The sequence below is a fragment of the Trichosurus vulpecula genome, chromosome 9 (assembly GCF_011100635.1).
Source record: "Trichosurus vulpecula isolate mTriVul1 chromosome 9, mTriVul1.pri, whole genome shotgun sequence".
NCBI lineage: Eukaryota > Metazoa > Chordata > Mammalia > Diprotodontia > Phalangeridae > Trichosurus > Trichosurus vulpecula.
In genome coordinates this window covers 82,591,338-82,613,009 of record NC_050581.1, presented here as the reverse complement: position 1 = coordinate 82,613,009, position 21,672 = coordinate 82,591,338, and the positions used below count along the sequence as shown (strand labels likewise).

Genomic DNA, 21,672 nt, shown 5'->3' with positions numbered 1-21,672 from the left:
AGAAGGCTTTTTGGGCTGGAGACCAGTTTATATTTCTGTTTGAGGTTTCAGATATGGGTATATTGACCATGTTGTCCTCTCCTGAATTTGTGTTTTGATCTTCCCTGTCACCAAAATATTTCTCTATGGTCATTGATTTTTTTTATTCTTCTTACTCATGTTGTTTGTCTTTTTTTCTGGCTTTTAAATTTGATCTCTGCTTCTGGGGCCCAGGGAGCACTGTCTCAGATTTCTGGTGCTGGGACTAGGGGCCTAGTTACTGCTTTTCTGTGCTGGGGCCTCAGGTGTTGGCAGTTAGATGTTGTAGTGGTCTAATAGTGTACCTGGTGCTGAGCTGGAGGTAGTGTGTGCCTGGTGTTGGCACTTGCCTGCTCCTCCACCCTGGGGCTCAGAATCTCCTACTGGTCTGCTGAGGTGAGGTTTGTTGCTGGCTTGCCAGGGTGCCACCCTATTCTGTACTCATCCTCTTCAGCCACAGCAAGAGGGACCTTTCCCATTAATCCTCCTAGCTTCCTGAGCTAAAAGACTGCCATACCCATCTTTCTGCTGGGTCTACTACTCCAGGATTTTTCCTGTGGCAATATTATCTGAGTTTTTCAAGGTCAACAAGGAAGGGTGAGAGCGACTTACTGCTTACTCCACTATCTTGGCTCCTGGAAGTTTAAATAGGTGACTTTCAAACATTCAGTCTGTGGGCTGATAGCCCCAGGAGTAGCTGCTGCCTCTGCTACAGGCCCTGCACTGGACTGAGCTTCTCTCTCACCCAGTTCTGACAGACCCCCCTCCTGAGCTGAAAGGTCTGGGAATCACCAGTGCTGCCAGTAATTCAGTCTGTTGGGGTCTTGTCTGGCTTTGCTGTATCAGATTGTTTTAATAATTACTACTTTATAATTTAATTTGAGATCTGGTATGGCTAAGTTTGTATTTATAATGGTTGGTTATTGTCCTTTGTTCTCAGAGAAGACAAAATGTCACCATTATATTGGAGTCAAGTACAGTGTGTCCAACTGGTTGTTCAGACCAATATAAACTTAGAAGGCTCTACCACAGGTCAGGCACAAATAGTCAACATGAACATTTAGAATGAAGATGTCTGGGGGCAGAGCCAAGATGGCAGCTGGAAAACAGGGACTCACTTAAGCTCTCCCCCAAATCCCTCCAACCATCTGTAAAAAATGGCTCAGGGCAAATTCTGGAGCTATAGAACCCATGAAATAACAGAGAGAAACAAGTCTCCAGCCCAAGAAGGCCTGGATGGTTGCTGGGAGGGGTATATCACACTATGCTGGGAGCAGAGCGCAGCCCAGTATAGGCTGAGCTAGGACAGACCGGGCCCAGACTGGGAGCTGGGCAGAGCAGGCCTTAGGGCCATGAATCACTGAGCTGTAGCAGTTACCAGACATCTCAACCAACAAATGCCAAAGACAATGGAGCAGGTTAGTTGGAAAACTTCTGGATCTAGGGGAGAGAAGTGCGTGGTGAGGCCTTAGCCCTGGGGGTGGTGGAGGTGGAAGCCCCTGTGGCTGCTTCTAGAGCTCCAGCATCAGCTGCTTCCAGCCCCAGGCTCACATGATGAGAGGAGTCAAGTGGCAGATCAGAGCAGGAGGGCAGGGCGTGCTCTGCTGGTGCAGAGGCAGGGTTCTCTTGCTTTGCCCTGCTTGGATCTGGGTCACAGTCCTGGTTGGCAGTTCTTGGGGAAGGAGGAGCACTGGTGTGGCAGAGCTTGTGGTGAGTATGGAGTAGAAGTAGCTCTGAAAACAGCAGTGCAACCCTTAAAGCTTGGGATAAAGGACTCTACAAGCAGTCATACCTTGACAAAAAGCTCAAGAGTCAAGTAGTTGGCTAGGAACATGACCAGGCCGCGAGAAAGAACTCAGACTCAAGACTGTAGAATTTTTTTTTGATGACAAAGAAGATTAAAACATACAGCCAGAAGAAGTCAACAAAGTCAAAGAGCCTACATCAAAAGCCTCCAAGAAAAATATGACTTGGTCTCAGACCATGAAAGATCTCCAAAAGGATTTGGAAAATCAAGTAAGAGAAGTAGAGGAAAAATTGGAATGGAAAATGAGAGTGATGCAAGAAAACCATGAAAAACAAGTCAACAGTTTGCTTAAAGGAGACCCAAAAAAATACTGAAGAAAATAACACCTTAAAGAATAGACTAAGACAAATGGCAAAAGAGCTCTAAAAAGCCAATGAGGAGAAGAATGCCTTGAAAGGCAGAATTAACCAAATGGAAAAGGAGGTCCAAAAGACCACTGCAGAAAATATCACCTTAAAAATTAGATTGGAGCAAGTAGAAGCTAGTGACTTTATGAGAAATCAAGATATTATAAAATAGAACCAAAGGAATGAAAAAATGGAAGACAATGTGAAATATCTCATTAGAAAAACCACTGACCTGGAGAATAGATCCAGGAGAGATAATTTTAAAATTATTGGACTACCTGAAAGCCATGATCAGAAAAAGAGCCTAGATATCATCTTTCAAGAGATTATCAAGGAAAACTACCTTGATATACTAGAACCAGAGGGTAATGATGAGTTCCTGGTAGCTTAGCTTCAGGCCCCATTTATCAACTATTCCATTGGCTTCAGGGCCCTGTGGTACATCCCTAACAGAGTATTTGCAGATTTCTGGCCATCTTTTTGTACATTCTGGCACCCTTTTAAATCTTTGGCAGAATGTTTCTTAGGAGAGATAAGCTTAGCTGAAACCTTTCATATTTCATCTTTATCATAAGTCCTTCCATATAGCTTTAAAAATTAATCTTTCTTGTTTTGATAACAGCTGAATTTCTCTCTGTATTCCTCCCTTTTCCATCTCATACATCAAAGAATTTTTAAAAATAAAATAAAAGAGGAAATAGAGAAAAAAATTAGCAATCAATAAAGAAAAGAAACAAGAAAAAAATCATACAGTATACCCAGTGTTCCATACCTGTAGAACCCCTAATCCCACCTTTTTAAAGGAATGGGGAGAAATGTCTTCTCCTATCCTTGCAACCTTGACACTGTCCATTGTAATCTTCTTGATACTCTCTTCTTTCTAGATTTTAATGACATTTATTTCTCCTGGTTCCCCTCTGACCACCCCTTTTTAGTTTCTTTTATTGGATCTACATTCAGATCACACTCACTAACTCTGGGGGTTCTCCAAAATCCTTGTCCTGGATGCTCTTCTCTTCTCCATGTATACTATTTCATTTGATGATCTTCCTAGCTTCCATGGTGTCAATTATCGTTTGTGTGTGGATGTCTAGAAGATCTATTTGACCACCTTTAACCAACTCCACTCACATCTCTGTCTTTTAGATATCTTGAATTGGATGTCCTGTAGACGTCTTAAACTCAGCACATACTAAAATGAATTCGTTATCTTTCTTCAAAAGTCCTCCCTCTTCCTAACTTACCTATTACTGTTGAGGGTACCACCATTGTCCCAATCACCTGTGCTCACAACCTAGGTGTCCTTCAGCACTCTTTCATTCCCCCATATCCAATCTGTTACCAAGTTCTATCATCTCCTCCTTTGTAACAACTCTTGTATATACCCCTTTTTCTCTTCTGAAACTGCCACTACCCTAATGCAAGCCCTTACCTTGATTGTCGCAATAGCTGCTGGTTGTTCTCCCTGCCCCAAGTCTCTCCCCACTCCCATCCATCCTTTACTCAGCTGTCAGATCTTCGTAAAGTGCAGTGCTAGCCATATCACTCTTCTATTTAGTAAACTCCAATTTTATTTGTTTTATTTAGTGTCATGTTTTTTTTAATTTTTTTTAAATTCCCCTTCTTTTAAGATAGTGTTTTGTACCTATAGTTATTTTTGTTTAATCTACTTTAAGGTAACCCTATTTCCATGGGTTCTTTTCTCCTTAACTCCCTTCCTATTTGTCAAACTTTTCCCTTACTTAACTTACTGATTTATTTTTTATTTCTTCTTATTATTTAATTATTTAAATCTTTCTCCCCTTTTTCCCCTTCCTATTTCTCAATCAATCAGTAAACATTAAGTGCCTACTATGTGCCAGGCACTGTGCTAAGTACTGGGGATACAAAAAGAGGAAAAAGACAATCCCTTCCCTCAAGGAATTTACAATCTCTCAGTTAAATCCTTAATTCAAAATTCCCTCCCCCCTCTTCTCTTCCCCTCTCACATCTTTTATTTGTTTGTTTTTCATATTTTTCACCCTTTTTCTATAAAAGAATTTCTTTACCTTTCTCTCTTCATTCATCCTCTTTCCTTCCTATCTGATCTAAACTTTTATTCTTTGATTCATGATCCTTTACATATTTATGCTTTACTTAATCTGTTTGTGTTCCACATAGAATTAAAACTAAAAAATCAACTTTGAGATCCCTCTTCTAAACAATTTATATGTTGTGGTCTTGTAAATGTCCTCTCAGTAGAGAGCAGCATGCAACAGGTAGCAGGCCCAGAGAAAGCAATACAATAACATTATCAGAAGACAGTAATGTCCCTATGGTATCAGAAGTGTATCTTCCCTTTATTCTTGTGCCTCAATTATGTGTATTCCTTACAAATCATAGTAGTGTAATTTTACAGGGGTGTGGCCCCTCCACTAATATGTGTTGGCCATATATGCTCCTTACATGTGAGCCTTTATCACATATGTTCCAAATATTGGAGACTCTTTTTCATGTCCACTTTTCCCACTGATGGTTTTTATGTTTTATGCTTTATAGTAAAAGATAGTTTATTTACACTACTGCTATTTCATTAAACACCTTTGCTTTGAACTGACTGTTAAAAGTAAACACATTATTTGGGACTTTCAAACTATGATTTTGAATGGAAGCAAACCCACAGAGTACTTGACCAGGGATAACTTTTCTGAAGGCCTTATAGAATCAGTTGCTAGTTATATCCTTTTCCCTGTTGTAGTGTTCTGTGGACAGAAAAAGTTCAAAGACTATATAGGTCTTGCTTTAGTCTGGTATACAAAATAACCTTGTCTTTTTGTGTATTTCAGGGACAGGCATGCAATGGATAGACTTCGTGTCACCTATTAACATAGATGATACCCTTACCTTAGGACATGTGGTGATAATGCTACTATATGACTCTGTTTTCTATGGTTTGGTGACCTGGTATGTGGAAGCTGTATTTCCTGGGCAATATGGTATTCCCCAGCCTTGGTATTTCTTCTTGCTGGTGAGTTCTGATGCTGTTTTTCTTCAGATTGACCACAGTTGTTGCTATTTTATGGAAGAAGGAACTTCAAGATTCCTGTCTTCCCATGGTATCCTTATACCAAAGCCTTGAGAGGCAACTGCAGGATTACAGATTGTCTCTTTACCATGTTAATCTATGATTACCTCAGTTTTAGTTTTTCCTTAGTTTGAGTCAATCAAGAAGGCACCATGCTGGTCAAATGTAAACAAAACACTTAGCCTGAATCTGTAAGTGGTGAAACTGTAGGCCCACATCTCACCAATTGTAAATAAACTCCCTCTTCCTATCATTTTCCCCTGTCTGAGAAATTATGAGTAAAGAGGACTGGGGATACAGATTTTTATTGACTTCTTGATGAAGGATATTGCATGTTCAGGAACTTATAGACATAGAAACTGACTCCTCTTAAAAACAGAAGTAAATAATTATGGACATAAGCATTGATGATATTATTAAGGTGGAAAAATATATTTTTGGGACCTTTGACCTTCTTTACAACTCAGAGAGATTATCATAACAGGAGCCAAGGTGACCTCCATGCTGTTCCTATCCTACCACTTGCCTGGGTCATTAACAGCAAAGCCCTTTCCCCCTTTTGCTCCCTTCCATTCCCAGCTCTGCTAGATTGCAATCAGCTCCAAAGTCCTCAAGCCTTTTTAGGCCACAAATCATTGTGACATAGGAAAAGAGCCAGCCACCTAATTCCCATTTGACTGGCTCCAATGTTTAGTAACCCCAGGCAAACCACTTAAGCTTTCTAAGCCTCAAGCTTTTTCTTGTTAAAATGGGGATAAAGAATTAGACTAGGGGCAGCCAAGTGGTTTGGTGGATAGAGAAACCAGCCCTGTAGTCAGAAGGACCTGAGTTCAAATTTGGCCTCAGATACTTAATAGCTATGTGACCCTGAGCAAGTTATTTAACCCCAATTGCCTCAAAAAAAATTCTAACTATGTAACTCACAAGGTTGTTTTCTTCAAGAAAAGAAATTTAATCCAGCTTGTAGAAGGATAAAGATTTCCCCTCTTCTGTTTCATTTTGGACTTTATTCTGGAGTTCATTTTGATCATGGCTTCTTGGATAATAGAATGTTTGTTAAATGTCTCAGAGATTGAAGTCTTTAGGCCATTTGGCTGCCGAATTTTAGTATCTCAGTTTAATACAACTTCATTAATCCTAAATAGCAAAAAAGTGTGCAGAACTATGGTACTCTCAAAAGTACTATGGCATTGTCACTTAGTACCCATCTTGGTAATTGAGTTTTGATTTATACCATAGCCTTCCTACTGGTTTGGGAAACCAAGAGGGAATTTAGAAGAAAAGGAGGAGGAAGACCTTGAGAAATCTCTACAGCATGAATTCTTTGAGTCTGAACCCGTAGGCCTGCTAGCAGGAATAAAGATAAAAAATCTCTCCAAGGTATTGGCACATTGGTCTCCTTTCTGGTTAGGACTAAGATTTTGTTTAGAGTTTTATATTTTTTCCTTTTAATTTTAAGGGACTTGCCTCTGGTAAAGAATTAAATATCACTTCTTAATAACATGTCCCATTCAGCTTGTGTACAAAGAGTTTTTTAAAACTTCTACTCTTAATTCATCCCTATATTTCTTAACTCTTTTATCCAGGAAAGGAGCAAATTTTCTTTGGATTATTAAGATGCCATACATGTATACTTTTACTCTAAGGAGTTATGTCTAGCTTAAAAAGCTGCTTCTGTGACATTTAGAGTGTATACAGAAGTGATTTCTTCCTTTCTCAATACTTTTTGCATCCTTCTTTAATTTGTTCCTTCTGATGTGAGGGCTTGGAAGTAGAGAATAGAAAAGAGGGGAAGATTGTGCTTTTTGCTGCCAAACTGTGATATTTTGGTGGCAAACATATGACAATAATAGGCTTTGGAGGATATCTTATTTGACCTGAGTCAGAGGTGTACAGAGTTTTGGATATGGTACTTCAGAGAGGCAGCATGAGAGTTTCCTCCCACCCAAACCATGAAGTTGTTTGCAAAATAATGAAATAATGTGGCAGAGGTAGAGCTTAAATCATTACTTGCTCCAAGATCTTGCCTTTAGACAAATAAATTTAGTTGCTGTCTACCGGTTCTTTTCCTGTTCTTTAAATACATGCTTAAAAAAAAAAACCTTCACTTGATCACACCATCCCTTAAAGCTATTATCCTGTATATATCCTCACATTTAGTCAGATTCCTACACTCATTATCTCTACTTTCTCTTCTCTTAATTTTTAATCCCTTGCATTCCAGATTCCAGTATCATCACTCTATTAAAACTGCTCTCTCCAAAGTTATGAATAAACTATTGATTGCTAGATCCATTGAGTTTTACTCAGTGGTCATCCTCCTTGACACCTCTGCAATGCTGACTCTATTGGTACTGCCCTGTCTTTGTTCTCTTCTTACTTGTCTGATCCCTCTTCAGTCTCCTTTGCTGGATTTTTCTCAGCATCCCAACTCACAAAATATGGATATATTCCCAAGGCTCTGTCCTGGGCCCTTTTCCCCGATCTTTCTATACCTTCTCTTTTAGTGATCTCATCAGCTTCCAAATGTCATCTCAATTTGGATGACTCCAAGCCCTATGCATCTAGCCATAGTCTCTCTTTTAAGTTAGTCCCCCAGCTACCTACTGGACATCTCCAACTAGATATCCCTTAGGTTTCTAAGAATTTAATGTGTCTAAAGCAGAACTCATCATTTTCCCTCCTACTAACCCGCCATCTTCTTATTCTTATCTTCCTTATTCCTATTGAAGGTACCACCATACTTCTGATCACACAGGTTCATGGTCTCAGAGTCATCATTGACTTTTTCCTTTCTCATTCCCATGTCTAATCATTCACGAAGTCTTGATTCCACTTCCATGGCATCTCTCACATTGTTACCCTTCTCTCCATTCACATGGATACTAATTTTTTTCAAGTCCTCACCTTTACCCTAGACTGATGCTCTGACCTCCTAATTGGTTTCCCTACCTCTAGTTCCTTTCCTTTTCAGTCTATCTCACAGCTACCCAAAATGATATTGCTAAAGTACAGGATTAACCATATCACTCTTCAGCTCCTAAATATCCAGTTGCTCCCTATTGACTCTAGATTCAATTGTACATTTCTGTTTTGGGAGTATTTAAAACCTTTTACAACCTGATTGCAATCTATATTTCTAGGCTTTCGTAATACTCCCCTTTATGAACTCTTGGATCTAGCCAAACTGGCCTACTTGCTGTTCTTTATTCATGACATGTCATCTCCTGCCTTCATGGCTTTCACTAAATCAATCATGCCTGGAATGCAGTCTCTTTTGACCTGTACCTCTTAGAATCCCAGGCTTCCTTCAAAGCTGAGCTCAAGTGCCACTTCTTATATGAGGTCTTTCCTGATCCTCCCAGATACTTGTACCTCCCTTCCCCCTTAAATTAACTTGTTATTATTTTGTTATCAATTTTGTGTTTGCTTTATTTGTATTTGGGTTGTTTCCCCCAATAGAGTGCAAGCTCTTAAAGGGTAGATACTATTTTGGTTTTGCCTTTGTATCTCTAGCATCTAACAGTGCCTGACATGGGGTAAGCATTTACTAAAATTTTTTTTATTGATTCATCATGTATGTCAATCTTTTGTGAAATTATTCTTTTCTAATGACTCTTCCTGGAGCAAAGAGCTTTATCTATTTCAGTGTTTCACACCTGATAAAGAAGTATTCTTATATCCAACCAAAATTCTTCCTTCTTTAAAATGAAACTCATTTCTTATTATTAAAATATATTATTCAAGATCTTTGACTTTGAAACAGCCAAGTTCCCACTTAAAGTAACAGGCCAAATGCTAGGCACTGATTCCTTTGGCAGGTGAGAATGCCTCCACTGATTCATGCAAACAATCAAAATTGTGAATGAAGTGCAAATAAGACCTAGGCACCGCAGTCAATTAATTGTCATCAATAAATCAATCAATGACTTTAGACTAGATATAAAAAGTCTTTTAGATGAAATGGAATAATTTTGCACAGGAAGTAGTTTTTGTTGACTGGTTGACCCTGGTGCCAGCCTCATCTTGGTCTCCTTCTCCCCCTTAACCAGAGGAGAGCTTTGTGAACCATGGATGGTTGGAGAATTTGGATTTATGAGTATCATTGCAGTGTCCCCAGGACAGCAGTGAATGACAAATCAGGAGCCAAGGACAAATGGGAATCAATAAAGAAATGTAGCTTCACGACTCCATGAAAAGTACAGCAGGAAAACGGTACTGTACTTAGGGAGGACTTCATGGTTGCCCCATATAGTGAAGAAAAGAACTTTAAGCAACCAGGACCTGTGAATTACCCTTGTTACATATGCTCTCTAAACTTGAGCCCACTTTCCCCTGTACTGTGTGTGTCCTGGTGGGAGAATATGTCACAGACTTTGGGCCAATTGTTGTAATTACACTACCTTAGTAAATATTCCTTTCTAAGATCTAATTAAGTCTGGATTACTAACTAATAATCTACTGATACTCAATGGGGGGAGCATGCCAGTGAGAGAGGGCTCATGAGCCATATTCCCACCTCCCAGAGTATGTCTACTTGAAGACTGCTTGGGTCTTTAAATTTGGGCAGATTGCTAGGGATCTTAGGGCCCATGAGCCAGAGGAGTTCCCTTGTGATTGCTTCCATACCCCAGCTTGTTGCTGTAGCTCCTGTTTGTTTTCAAGTTCCTGTGCAATGGTTTCTACCCATCCTGGGGTTTTCTCTTGGAGCTTTTCACTTTTGTTGCTACCAGATACAGAGTCTTGTTGGCTACTGGAGTCCCTTGCCTGGCTTCTATTTTGCTCGTTGGCTCTTCTGGCAGGCCCCCTTTCCTACTGCCTGTGGGTTTTTAGTGACTTATTGTGCAGGACTGGTGGAAAAAGTCATTTAGTCGCTCATTGGATTTCTTGATCATCATTTGGTGTGACACTATTTTTAAGGTATATGGAAGATAGGCTGCCTGCCTGCATTCAAGCAGTCATTTAACTAGAAGTCCATGTAGAGTACTTGAGAAAAATAGATTGCTGTATTTGATACATGCTGAATTACTGTAATGGAAAAAGTGAATAAAGAGACCATATTCAAATCCTACCTCAGACACTTAACATCTGTGTATCATGGCAAGTCAGTCAGATTCTCAATTACTTTATATATAAAATTGAGATACTTCCACTAATTAATTCACAGCCATAGTCATAAACAGTACATTTTGTTACAGTGTATACCCTTATTGTTTTAAGGCGAATATTTTTTAATATTCAGTCATAAGGGACATTTTTATTCATCAAACTAAAGAAGCTAAAACTTTATTTTTAAAAAAATTAACTAAACTTTACAAGCATTAACTTTTTAAAAAGGAGTGCCTTATTTTTTTTCCAATTCCATATAAAACAAAGTTTTCAACATTCACTTTTATAAGATTTTGAGTTCCAAACACAGTATTAGCTTTTAAAATGAAATACCAAAGAGCAGTTTTTTGAGACATGTAAGCGTGCCTGAACTTTGTGCTGTGTATTCACAGGTTTGCGCAGTCAACAAGTATTCACTGTCATGGGGTAAATGCTTCATAAACCTTAAAGTTCTATGTAATTCTTAGTACTATTATTCTATTTCATATTTTTAAACGTTATATCTAACATTTATTAGTGAGATCTTATAATTTTTTCTTTATGGTGTTGCTTTTTATTAAGTTTCAGAATCAATGTGACCTTGATTTTATAGAATTGAATAGAGCATCATTGTTCTCTAATTTTAGAAATTCTGCAAGGGGTATACTTTACTAATTCTTTAAATGTTTGGAAAAATTCACCTATGTGTCTATCTAGTCTGGGGCAGTTCTTTGACAGTTCTGTCCATGTTACCTTTGGTTCATTACTTTTTTTTTTTACTGTTTTTATTTGCAGGTTTAAATTTATATAGCTACTCTTTCTCTCAGTATTAATCATTCAGCACTACAAATTTGGCTTGGAAAACTACTTTTCTGCAGCCTGTGGATTTTTATTTATGCTGTTTTAAACATGATGCTTTTGCTTTTCTTATGACTCCTTTGACCCATGTGGTTCATGTATATGCTTATATTTTAATCATTCTTTTTCTGATCTCTACATTGTGATCGGAGAATATGATATATTGAATTTGTGCCTTTAAAATTTTAACATCAGCTTATTTTTCTCTGATTACCTGGTTTGCTTTTGTAAGAGTTCCATTTATATGCTTGGGAAAAATATGCATTTTTTTCCTCAACCAATCAAGGCAGCAAACACTTTATTAAGCACCTGAGTATGTCAGGAGCTGTTCTAGATCCTGAAGATACAAAGACAAAAATCAGGGAGTCCCTTCCCTGAAGGAGTTTAACTCTATTCAAGGAAAGAAAATGTGCGAATATAAGTAAATACAAAATATACGCAAAATAAATATATGTAATGTGGAGGCTTGGAAAGCACTAGCAAGGTAGGAGATGAGTTCATGGCTTCCAAAGGTGTCACTTGAACTGTGCTTTGAAGGAAGCTAGGGATTCTTAGGCAGATTTGGGGAGGGAGCACATTCTAGGCATGAGAATAACCTGAGCAAAGACATGGAGATAGAAAAGGGAATATTGTGGATGAGGAAAACCAAGTAAGTTGGTTTGGCTGGAACATAAAGTGCATGAGAAAGACTAAAGTAATTTTAAGTCTGGAAAGGCAAGCTGGACTCAGATTGTGAAGGACTTTAACTGACAAGCTCATATTTTGTTTTCAAAAAAGTATGAAGCCATTGGAGCTTCTTGAGCCATGACATGGTTTAAGAATGTCAACCTGGCATCTGTGTGGAGTATGGATTGGATCCAGAAGAGGTTTAGAAGCAGGGAACCAAATTAGAAGGCTATTGTAACAGTCCATGTGAGGGATGATGAAGGTCATAACTAGGCTGGGGGACATGTGAGTGGGGAGAAAGGGAAAGAAATGAGAGATATGGTAAAGGTAAAATTGAGCAAACTTGGGACTTGAGATGTGAGGGATAATGAAGAACTGAGAATGACTCCAATGCCTAGACTTGAAAAGTAGTGATACTCTCAAGAGAACTAGGGAAATTAGAAAGAGGGATGAATTTTGGGAGGAAGTTAATGAGTTCCATTGGTTTCCAGATATTGATTCATTGTTCATTACACAATTCAAGTCTCTGATTTTTTTATTATTTATTTTTTGCTTGACTTACTGGTATTTTGAGATCCATTATTATTTGATTTTTAATTATTTATTATACCGTTATAAGCATTTCTTTAATGAAGTGCTGTGTTTATTTATTTGGTACATATGAATTTAGTATTTCTGTTGTTATTCAGTCATTTCTCAGTCGTATCCAGGTCTTTGTGATCTCATTTGGGGTCTTCTTGGCAAAGATACTGAAGTAGTTTGTCATTTCCTCCTCTAGCTCATTTTACAGATGAAAAAACTGAGGCAAATGGGGTTAAGTGACTTGCTAGGGATCACACAGCTAGGAAGTGTCTGAGTCCTGATTTGAACTCAGGAAGATGAGTCTTCTTGACTTCGGGCCTGGCACTCAATCCACTGCGCCACCTATCTATCCTTTAGTATTTTTACGTTCCTGTTATTTATTGTTACTCTTAGTACATGGAGATGTTGTACTCCTCATATGAGGAAGGAGGTGCTAGGGCTTTCCCCCCACACCCCTTATCCCATGGTATATGTTGAAGAATTTATCTTCACCCTCAGATATGAATGAAACAAAAAGCCACAGTCAGTAATGAGTTAGGCCATTTTAAAGACACAATTCTGGCTACATAGCTAATAGAAAATGGCTATTCTTTTCCATACAGTAAGCCAAAATGTATTGTCCATGTATTTGTCAGTCCTCATTGAGTTCTTCTGGAAACAAGTCTTTAGCATCTTCCATATGGATAACACCTAGCAAAACTAATGTTATCTGCATATGCAGACCTCTATTACACACATAAAAAAGAACAATTTGTCATTGATTCATTCACTACATAATTATTAAGCACCTACCAGGTGCCAGGCACTATGATAAGCGCTAAGGAGACAAAAAGGCAAAAGACAGTCCCTGCTCTTAAGAAGCTTACAGTCTCTTTGAGGATACAACATACAAACAAATATATACAAAGCAAGCTATATACAGGATAAATAAGAAATAACAGAGGAAATTTGGGGTTTAAGAGGGGTTGGGGAAGGCTTCCTGTAAGTGAGAGTTTAGTAGGGCCTTAAAGGAAGCCAAGGAAATCAATTGTCTTGTTGGAGTGGAGGAGGAAGAGCATGGGGACAGCCAGAGAAAATGCCCAGAGCTGAGAGATGGAGTGTCTTGTTCAAGCAACAGCCAAGAGGCCAGTGCCACTGGATTGAAGAGTTCATGTCAGGGAGTAAGGTATAGTATATTGGAAAGGTAGGAGGGGCTAAACTACGAAGGGCTTTAAATGCCAAACAGAGCATTTTATATTTGTTCCTGGGGACAGTAGGGAGCCACCGAATTTATTGAGTAGAAGGGTGACATGACTGGAACTGAACTTTACGAAAATCACTTTAGTGGCCAAATGGAGGATGTTTTGGAGTAGGGAAAGACTTGAGGCAGGCAGACTCACTAGCAGGCTATTGCAATAATCCAGGTGTAAAGTGATGAGGGCCTGCAGTAGAGTGCTGGAAGTGTCAGAGGAGAGAAGGGGGTGGATTTAAGAGATGTTGAAAAGGTGAAATCAACAGGCCTTGGCAACAGCTTGAACATGGAAGGGCAAAAAAAAAAAACCCTAGGATAACTCCTAGGTTGCAAGCCTGAGGGACTGAGAGGATGGTGTGACCTCTACAGTAATAGACAAGGTAGAGGAGAAGGATTTAGAGGAAAACATAATCCATTTTAGGTTTATTGAGTTTAAGATGTCCACTGGACATCCAGTTCAAGATGTCTGAAAGGCAGTTGGGGATGTGACGTTGGAGGTCAGCAGAAAGTTTGGAGCAGGATAGGTAGATTTGAGAACCATCAGCATTGAGATGGTAATTAAATCCATGGTAGTTGATGAGATCACCAAGTGAAATAGTATGGAGGGAGAAAAGAAGGGTCCAAGACAGAATCTTGAGGGACACCTAAGCTTAGAGATTGATCTGGAGGAGGATCCAGCAGGAGAGAAGAAGTGATCAAGATAGGTAGGAAGAAAATCAGGAAGGAGTAGTATCCCAAAAACCTAGACAGAATAGAGTATCAAAGAAGAGAGAGTGGTTATCCATTTTTCTTGAGGTCTTTTTTGTTCATGTTTTCTTTTACAACATGACTGTTATGGATGTATATTGCATGACTGCACATTTATAGCCTATATTGAATTGCTTGCCTTCTCAATTGGGGGGGGGATGATGGCAGGAGGGGAGAGAATTTAGAACACAAAGTTTTAAAAACAAATGTTAAAAATTGTTTTTACACAGGGAACTGAGCCAAATTTATAGGAATAAAAGCCATTCCCCAGTTGAGAAATGGTCAAAGGATATGAACAGGCAGTTTTCAGAGGAAGAAATTAAAGATATCTATAGGCATATGAAAAAATGCTCCAAATCACTATTGATTAGAGAAATGCAAATCCAAACAACTCTTAGGTACCACATCTCTCCTGTCAGATTAGCTAACATGACAAAACAGGAAAATGATAAATGCTGGAGAGGATGTGGGAAAATTGGAACATTATTACATTGTTGGTGGAGTTGTGAACAGATCCTGCCATTTTGGAGAGTATGTGAGCATAAGTTGATTTTGATGTGATGAAATAAAAAATTAATGGGTGAAAAAAGGATTAAACTGGGAGAAGATGGAAGGGTGAGGCAGAATGAGCTATATTATATCACATGAAGAGGCATGAAAGACCTATTACAGTAGAGGGGAAGAAGGGAGGAGGGGTGAGCATTCTTTGAACCTTTCTGTCATTGTATTTGACTCAAAGAGGGAATAACATACTCTCAGTTGGATATAGATGTCTACCTTACCCAATAGGGAATTAGGAGGGGAAGGGGAAAAGAAAAGAGGGGGTACTGTTAGGAGGGCAGACTGAGGAAGGCAGTGGTCAGAAGCAAAATATTGGTAAGGAGAGACAGGGTAAAAGGAGAGAGAGAAAAAAGTATAAATGGGAAAAATAGAATGGAGGGAAATACACAATAATCATAACTGTGAATCTGAATGGGATGAAAGAGAAGCAGATAGCAGAGTGGATTAAAAACCAGAATCCTGCAATAAAAGAGAAGCCGATAGCAGAGTGGATTAAAAACCAGAATCCTGCAATATGTTGTTTACAAGAAACACATTTGAAAGCAGAGAGACACACACAGAGTAAAGGTAAAAGGCGGGAGCAGAGTACATTATGCTTCAGCTGAAGTTAAAAAAAAACAGAGGTAGTAATCATGATCTCAGAAAAAGGAAAAGCAAAAATAGAACTAATTAAAAGAGATGAGGAAAGAACCTACATCTTACTAAAATGTATCATAGACAAAGAAATAATATAAATACTAAAACATATATGCACCAAATGGTATATAGCATCCAGATTTCTAAAGGTGAAGTTAAATGAATTACCATAGAAAATAGACAGTAAAACTATATTAGTGGGGGACCTCAACCTTCCCCTCTCAGAACTAGATAAATCTTACCACAAAATAAACAAGAAAAAAGTTAAAGAGATGAACAGAATTTTAGAAAAGTTAGATGTGATAGACATCTGGAGAAAATTGATGGGGATAGAAAGGAATATACCTTTTTCTTAGTGTTATGTGGAACTTACACAAAAATGACCATGTATTCAGGCATAAAAACCTCACAATCAAATGCAGAAAGGTAGAAATATCAATTGCATCCTTTCTGAATCATGCTGCAATAAAATTACATTTAATAAAAGTCCATGAAAAGATAGATTAAAAATTGATTGGAAACTAAATCATCTAATCCTAAAGAATGAGTGAGTCAAACAAAAGATCATAGAAACAATAATTTCCATGAAGACAACAATAATGAGACAACATACCAAAATGTATGGGGTGTAGCCAACGCAGTACCTGGGAGAAACTTTTATATCTAAATGCTTACATTAATAAAATAGAGAAAGAATAGATCAATGAATTGGGCATGCAACTTAAAAAGCTAGAAAAAGAACAAGTTAAAAATCCCTAATTAAATACCAAATTAGAAATCCTGAAAATCAAAGGAGAGAGTAATACAATTGAAAGTAAGAAAACTATTGAACTAATAAATAAAACTAAAAGCTGGTTTTATGTGGAAAAAACCAATAAAATATATAAATGTTTGGTTAATTGGATTTAAAAAAAGAAGAAAACTAAATCACCAGTATCAAAAGTGAAAAGGGTAAATTCACCACTAACGAATAGGAAATTAAAGCAATAATTGGGAGCTATTCTGCCCAGTTATATGCCAATAAATGTGACAATCTAAGTGAAATAGATGAATATTTACAAAAATGTAAATTGCCCAGATTAACAGAAGAGGAAATGAAATACAATTTTAGAACAAGAAATTGAACAAGCTGTCATTAAAGTCCCTAAGAAAAAAAATCCCCAGAGTCAGATGTATTTACAAGTGAACTCTACCAAATATTTAAAGAGAAATTAATTCTAATACTATACAAACCATTTGGGAAAATAGGTGAAGAAGGAGTTCTACAAAATACCTTTTATGACACAGATATGGTGCTGATACCTAAATCAGGAAGAGCCAAAACAGAGAAAGAAAGAGGCCAAATTTCCGTAATGAATATTGATGCAGCAACTTTAAATAAAGTATCAGCAAGGAGATTAATTTATCACCAGGATAATAAACTATGACCAGATGTGAATTATACCAGCAATGCAGGGCTGGTTCAGTATTAGGAAAATTATCGGCGTAATTGACCATGTTAGTAACAAAACCAACAGAAATCATGTGATTATCACAATATATGTAGAAAAAGCTTTTGATAATACAGCACCAATTCCTATTAAAAACACTAGAGAACATAAGAATAAAATAGAGCTTTCCAATCATCAAAACTACTTGATACTGGCTAAGAAATAGAGTGGTGGATCAGTGGTTAGGTACACAAGACATTGTAGACAATGACTACAGTAATCTACTGTTTGATGAACCCAACGACTCCAGCTTCTGGGATAAGAACTCACTATTTAACAAAAACTGCTGGGAAAACTGGAAAACAGAAACTAGGCATAGACACTGTATACCAAGATAAAGTCAAAATGAGTACAAGATTTAGATGTAAAGGCTGATAACTATAAGCAAACTAGGAGAGCAAGGAATAGTTTACCTCTTAGATTTATGGAGAATGGAAGAATTTATGACCAAACCAGAGATAGAGAACATTTTTAAATGCAAAATGAATGATTTTGATTACATTAAGTTGAAAAGTTTTTGCACAAACAAAGCCAATGCAACCAATATTAGGAGGGAAACAGAAAGCTGGGAAACAATTTTTACAACCAGTGTCTCTGATAAAGGCCTCATTTCTCAAATATGTGAAGAACTGAGTCAAATATATAAGAATACAAGTTATTCCCCTATTGATAAATGGTCAAAGGATAGGAACAGGCAGTTTTCAGAGGAAGAAACTAAAGTTATTTATAGTCATGTGAAAAAATGCTCTGAATCACTATTGATTAGAGAAATGCAGATTAAAACAACTCTGAGGTACCACCTCACACCTATCAGATTGGCTAATATGACAGAAAAGGAAGATGATAAATGTTGGAGAATATGTGGGAAAAGTGGGACATAATGCATTGTCGGTGGAGTTGGCAACTGTTTCAACCATTCTAGAGAATATTATGGAACTATGCCCAAAGGGCAATCAAATTGTCCATGCCCTTTAATCCAGCAATACCACTACTAGGTCTATATCCCAAAGAGATCATAAATAAAAGGAAAGGACCTACATGTACAAAAATATTTATAGCAGCTCTTTTTGTGGTGACAAAGAATTGGAAGTTGAAGGGATGCCCCTCAGTTGGGAATGGCTAAACAAGTTGTGTTATATGAATGTAATGAAATACTATTGTGCTATAAGAAATGATAAACAGGCAGATTTCAGAAAACCCAGGAAAGAATTAGATGAACTGATGCTGAGTGAAGTGAGGAGAACCAGGAGAACACTGTACACAGTAAGAGTAACATTGTATGAAGATCAACTATGACTCACATAGCTCTTCTCAGCAATACACTGATGCAAAACAATTCCAAAAGACTCATGGAAAATGCTATCCACATCCGGAGAAAGAACTGATGGAGTCTAAATGCAGATCAAAGCATAGTATTGTCACTTTTGAGGGTTTTTATGGGGTTATTTTCTTTTTGTTCTGTTTCTTTTTTCACAACGTGACTGACGTGGAAATATGTTTTACATGATTGCACATGTATAACCTATATCAGATTGCTTACCGTCTTGAAGCAGGGGGAAGAAAGGGAGAGGGAGAAAAATTTGGAACTCAAAATCTTTTTTTAAAATGCATATTGAAAATTGTCTTTATATGTAATTAGAAAAAATAAAAGGCTATTAGTAAAAGGGGAAAAAGAAAAGAGATGAGGTAGTGGGTTTTGTCATATGCTTAAAAGTTAAAAGAAACATTTTATCAAACATTTGGTCAATCACTTATTGCAATACTAGTGATAATATTTTTAGAGATCACTATGAAAATAATTGTAACAACGTACTAATGTTAGTTGTGGAGGATTAATTAGTAGAGAAATTCTATGAATTCTATCAAATTCTTCTTGATAAGGTCATCTAAATCAAATCAACAAAGTTAGTGACTTCATTATAAATGTAGGAAAAACTGTGATGGGGAAAAATATATGGGAAAGTATGATTTAGGAAAAAAATGAGAGAGGCCAAAACTTGTAGATTATACAGAAGACTCATACCTCTATATCATGAACACTTCATTTATAAACAGTTATAGGCAGCTAGGTTGGCACATTGGAAAGAGCACTGGATCTGGATTCAGGAAAACCTAAGTTCCAATCTGGCCTCAGACAATTACTAGCTATGTGATCTTGGGCAAGTCACTTAATCTCTGTCTGCCTCAGTTTCCTGATATGTAATAGGGATAATATTAGCACTTAGCTCCCTGGGTTGCTGTGAAGAGTAAATGGGATATTACTTGTAAAGCACTTTGCAAACCTTATAGCACTATGTAAATGCTTATTGCTATTATTCTTTTAAAAAATTGGTAGGCCCTGGACATGGTCAGCACCAAATAATTTTACAAGGAATGATACTGACTTCATCTTGTCCCAGACTGGGTCTCCATGCCATTTCCCAACCATCAGTCAGGCACTTGCACTCTTCACAACATCATTTTTCGTACTATTGAAACCTTGGACCCTGGGTAGTTGGCTCTGATGGATGCCTCCACACCATTCCCAGCCATCTCCACATCACCCTTACCCAGCTCCCCATTATATGTTTTTGTCTTATTAGAATATAAGTTCCTTGAGAGCAAAGATTATCTTCCTAGCTTGTACTTGTATCCCTAGAGTTTAGTACAATACATGGAGCATAATAAATACTTCATAAATGCTTTCTTTATATATTTTGACCACACTTGTTTTTTAAATTTTATTTTTTTCAACAAAAATCTGCCTTCTCTACCTCTAATCTCCACCACCCCCAATTGAAAATGAAAGAAAATATATCCTTCTTACAAATTTATATAATCAGAGGAAAAGGAGGGGAAGAGGAATACACTGGGGTCAGGGGTGATGAAGATTAACTGGGGCACAGGAGTTTATACAAACAAGGAGGAAAGAGGGAATACTTGAATCTTACTCTCATTTGAACTGTTCAAAGGAGGGAAGAGTGTATGCACACACAGAAACGCACGTATAGAGTTGGTTACAGAAATATATTTCAAAAGGGAGATAAGGAAAATGGAGAAGGGGAAATTAGAAGGAAGTAATATTAAAGAAGAGATTGGTCCTAAACAAAGCAAATGCTTGATTAAGGATATATAAAAACATTCGTAGCTCTTTTAAGTGGCAAAGAATTGGAAAGTAAGAAGGTAATCATCAGTTTATAAATGTGATGGAATATTATTGTGCTGTAAGAAATAATGAAAGTAATAGCTTTTGATAAATCTAGGAAGACTTATATGAACTAATTGATGTTGCAAGGAACTGAACCAGGAGAACAATTTAAACAATGACAGCAATAATTGTAAAGACAGCTTTGAAAGACTTAGGAACTCTGATCAGTGAAGTAACCAACTGTGATTCCAGTGGATTAATAATGAAACACGCTACCCAACTCTTGAGAGAGAGGTGAAAGACTTAAGAGTGCAGAGTTGAGACATACTTTTTTAGCCATGACCAACTGGAAATTGGTGTTACTTGACTCTGCATGTTTGTAACTGGGGTTATTTTTTTCTTCCTTTTTCAATTAAGGGATTGAATAGAAAGGAGAGAGGGCAGGTTTTTTGCTAATTGGAAAACATAAAAATCAATTGAAAAATATGCATATATTTCGTTTTAAGTTTCCAGTTATGTTGGCATATAGTATACATAGTTACATATATAGGGTATGTCGTATTTTTTGAAAATTTTGTTTCCTCTTCGTTTGTTGTGTATATACTTTTTTCGTTTTTATTTTGATGCTTTGATTTTCCTTTTTCTTTTTAAAATCAGATTGGTTAATGACTTGCATATTTTATCTTTTCAAAAACTAGTTCTAACATTTAAAAAATTATCACTTATTTGATTTTCAGAATTTCAATTTTGTGTTTATTTGAGAGCTGTTTGTTGTTTTTCTGGGTTTCTTTTAGTTGCATGATCAGTTCATTGACCTCTTATTTCTTTCTTTTGGTGTTTCAGGAGATGACTGGTATTTAGAGATGTACATTTCTACTAAGGGCTACTTTGGCTGTATCCCTCAGTTGTGATATGTTATTTCATTGTTATAATTTTCTTTGATACAACTATTTATCGTTTCCTTGGGATTATATTAATTAGTCTTCATTTAATAGGAATACTTACTTTAGTTTTTTCTTTTTTAATTACAGATTTTATTATGTTATGATTGTCTATAAATGCTTTTGATATTTCTGCCTTTTGGCATTTGTTTGAGTTCTTTATGCCCTAACACATGGTTGGGTTTTGCAAAAATGCCATGCAAAGCTGGAAGATACGTATACTCCTTAGGATTGCCATTATTTTTTCACTAACATTCTCTCATAACTATTTTTTTCTAATATTCTGTTTGGATCAATAGCTTGTTTCCATTAGTTTTGTTTAAGTCTAAAAAGTACTTGTTGAAATCCCCAGTGATTATTGTTTTACACTCTAGTGCTTTCTCTCGTTTTGTCAGCTTTTTCTTTAAGTGCTTAGGAATTGTGCTGATTGGGTGCACTATAATTCATGCTACATAATCTAACTGGACCCATACTGCAGCATTGCAATCCTTTTATTCCCTTCCCCCACT

The 21,672-nt window shown here is 37.2% G+C and overlaps 1 protein-coding gene across 1 annotated transcript in view; it reads left to right on the top strand.

Annotated features, from left to right (window-relative positions):
- Positions 1–21,672, top strand: part of LOC118831416 (ATP-binding cassette sub-family A member 3-like) — a 183,452-nt gene that overhangs the window by 74,579 nt on the left and 87,201 nt on the right. Inside the window, exons 10-11 of the mRNA XM_036738755.1 lie at positions 4,998–5,179; positions 6,476–6,616. Coding sequence (XP_036594650.1) covers positions 4,998–5,179; positions 6,476–6,616 — 323 coding nt within the window. The remainder of the gene's footprint in view (positions 1–4,997; positions 5,180–6,475; positions 6,617–21,672) is intronic.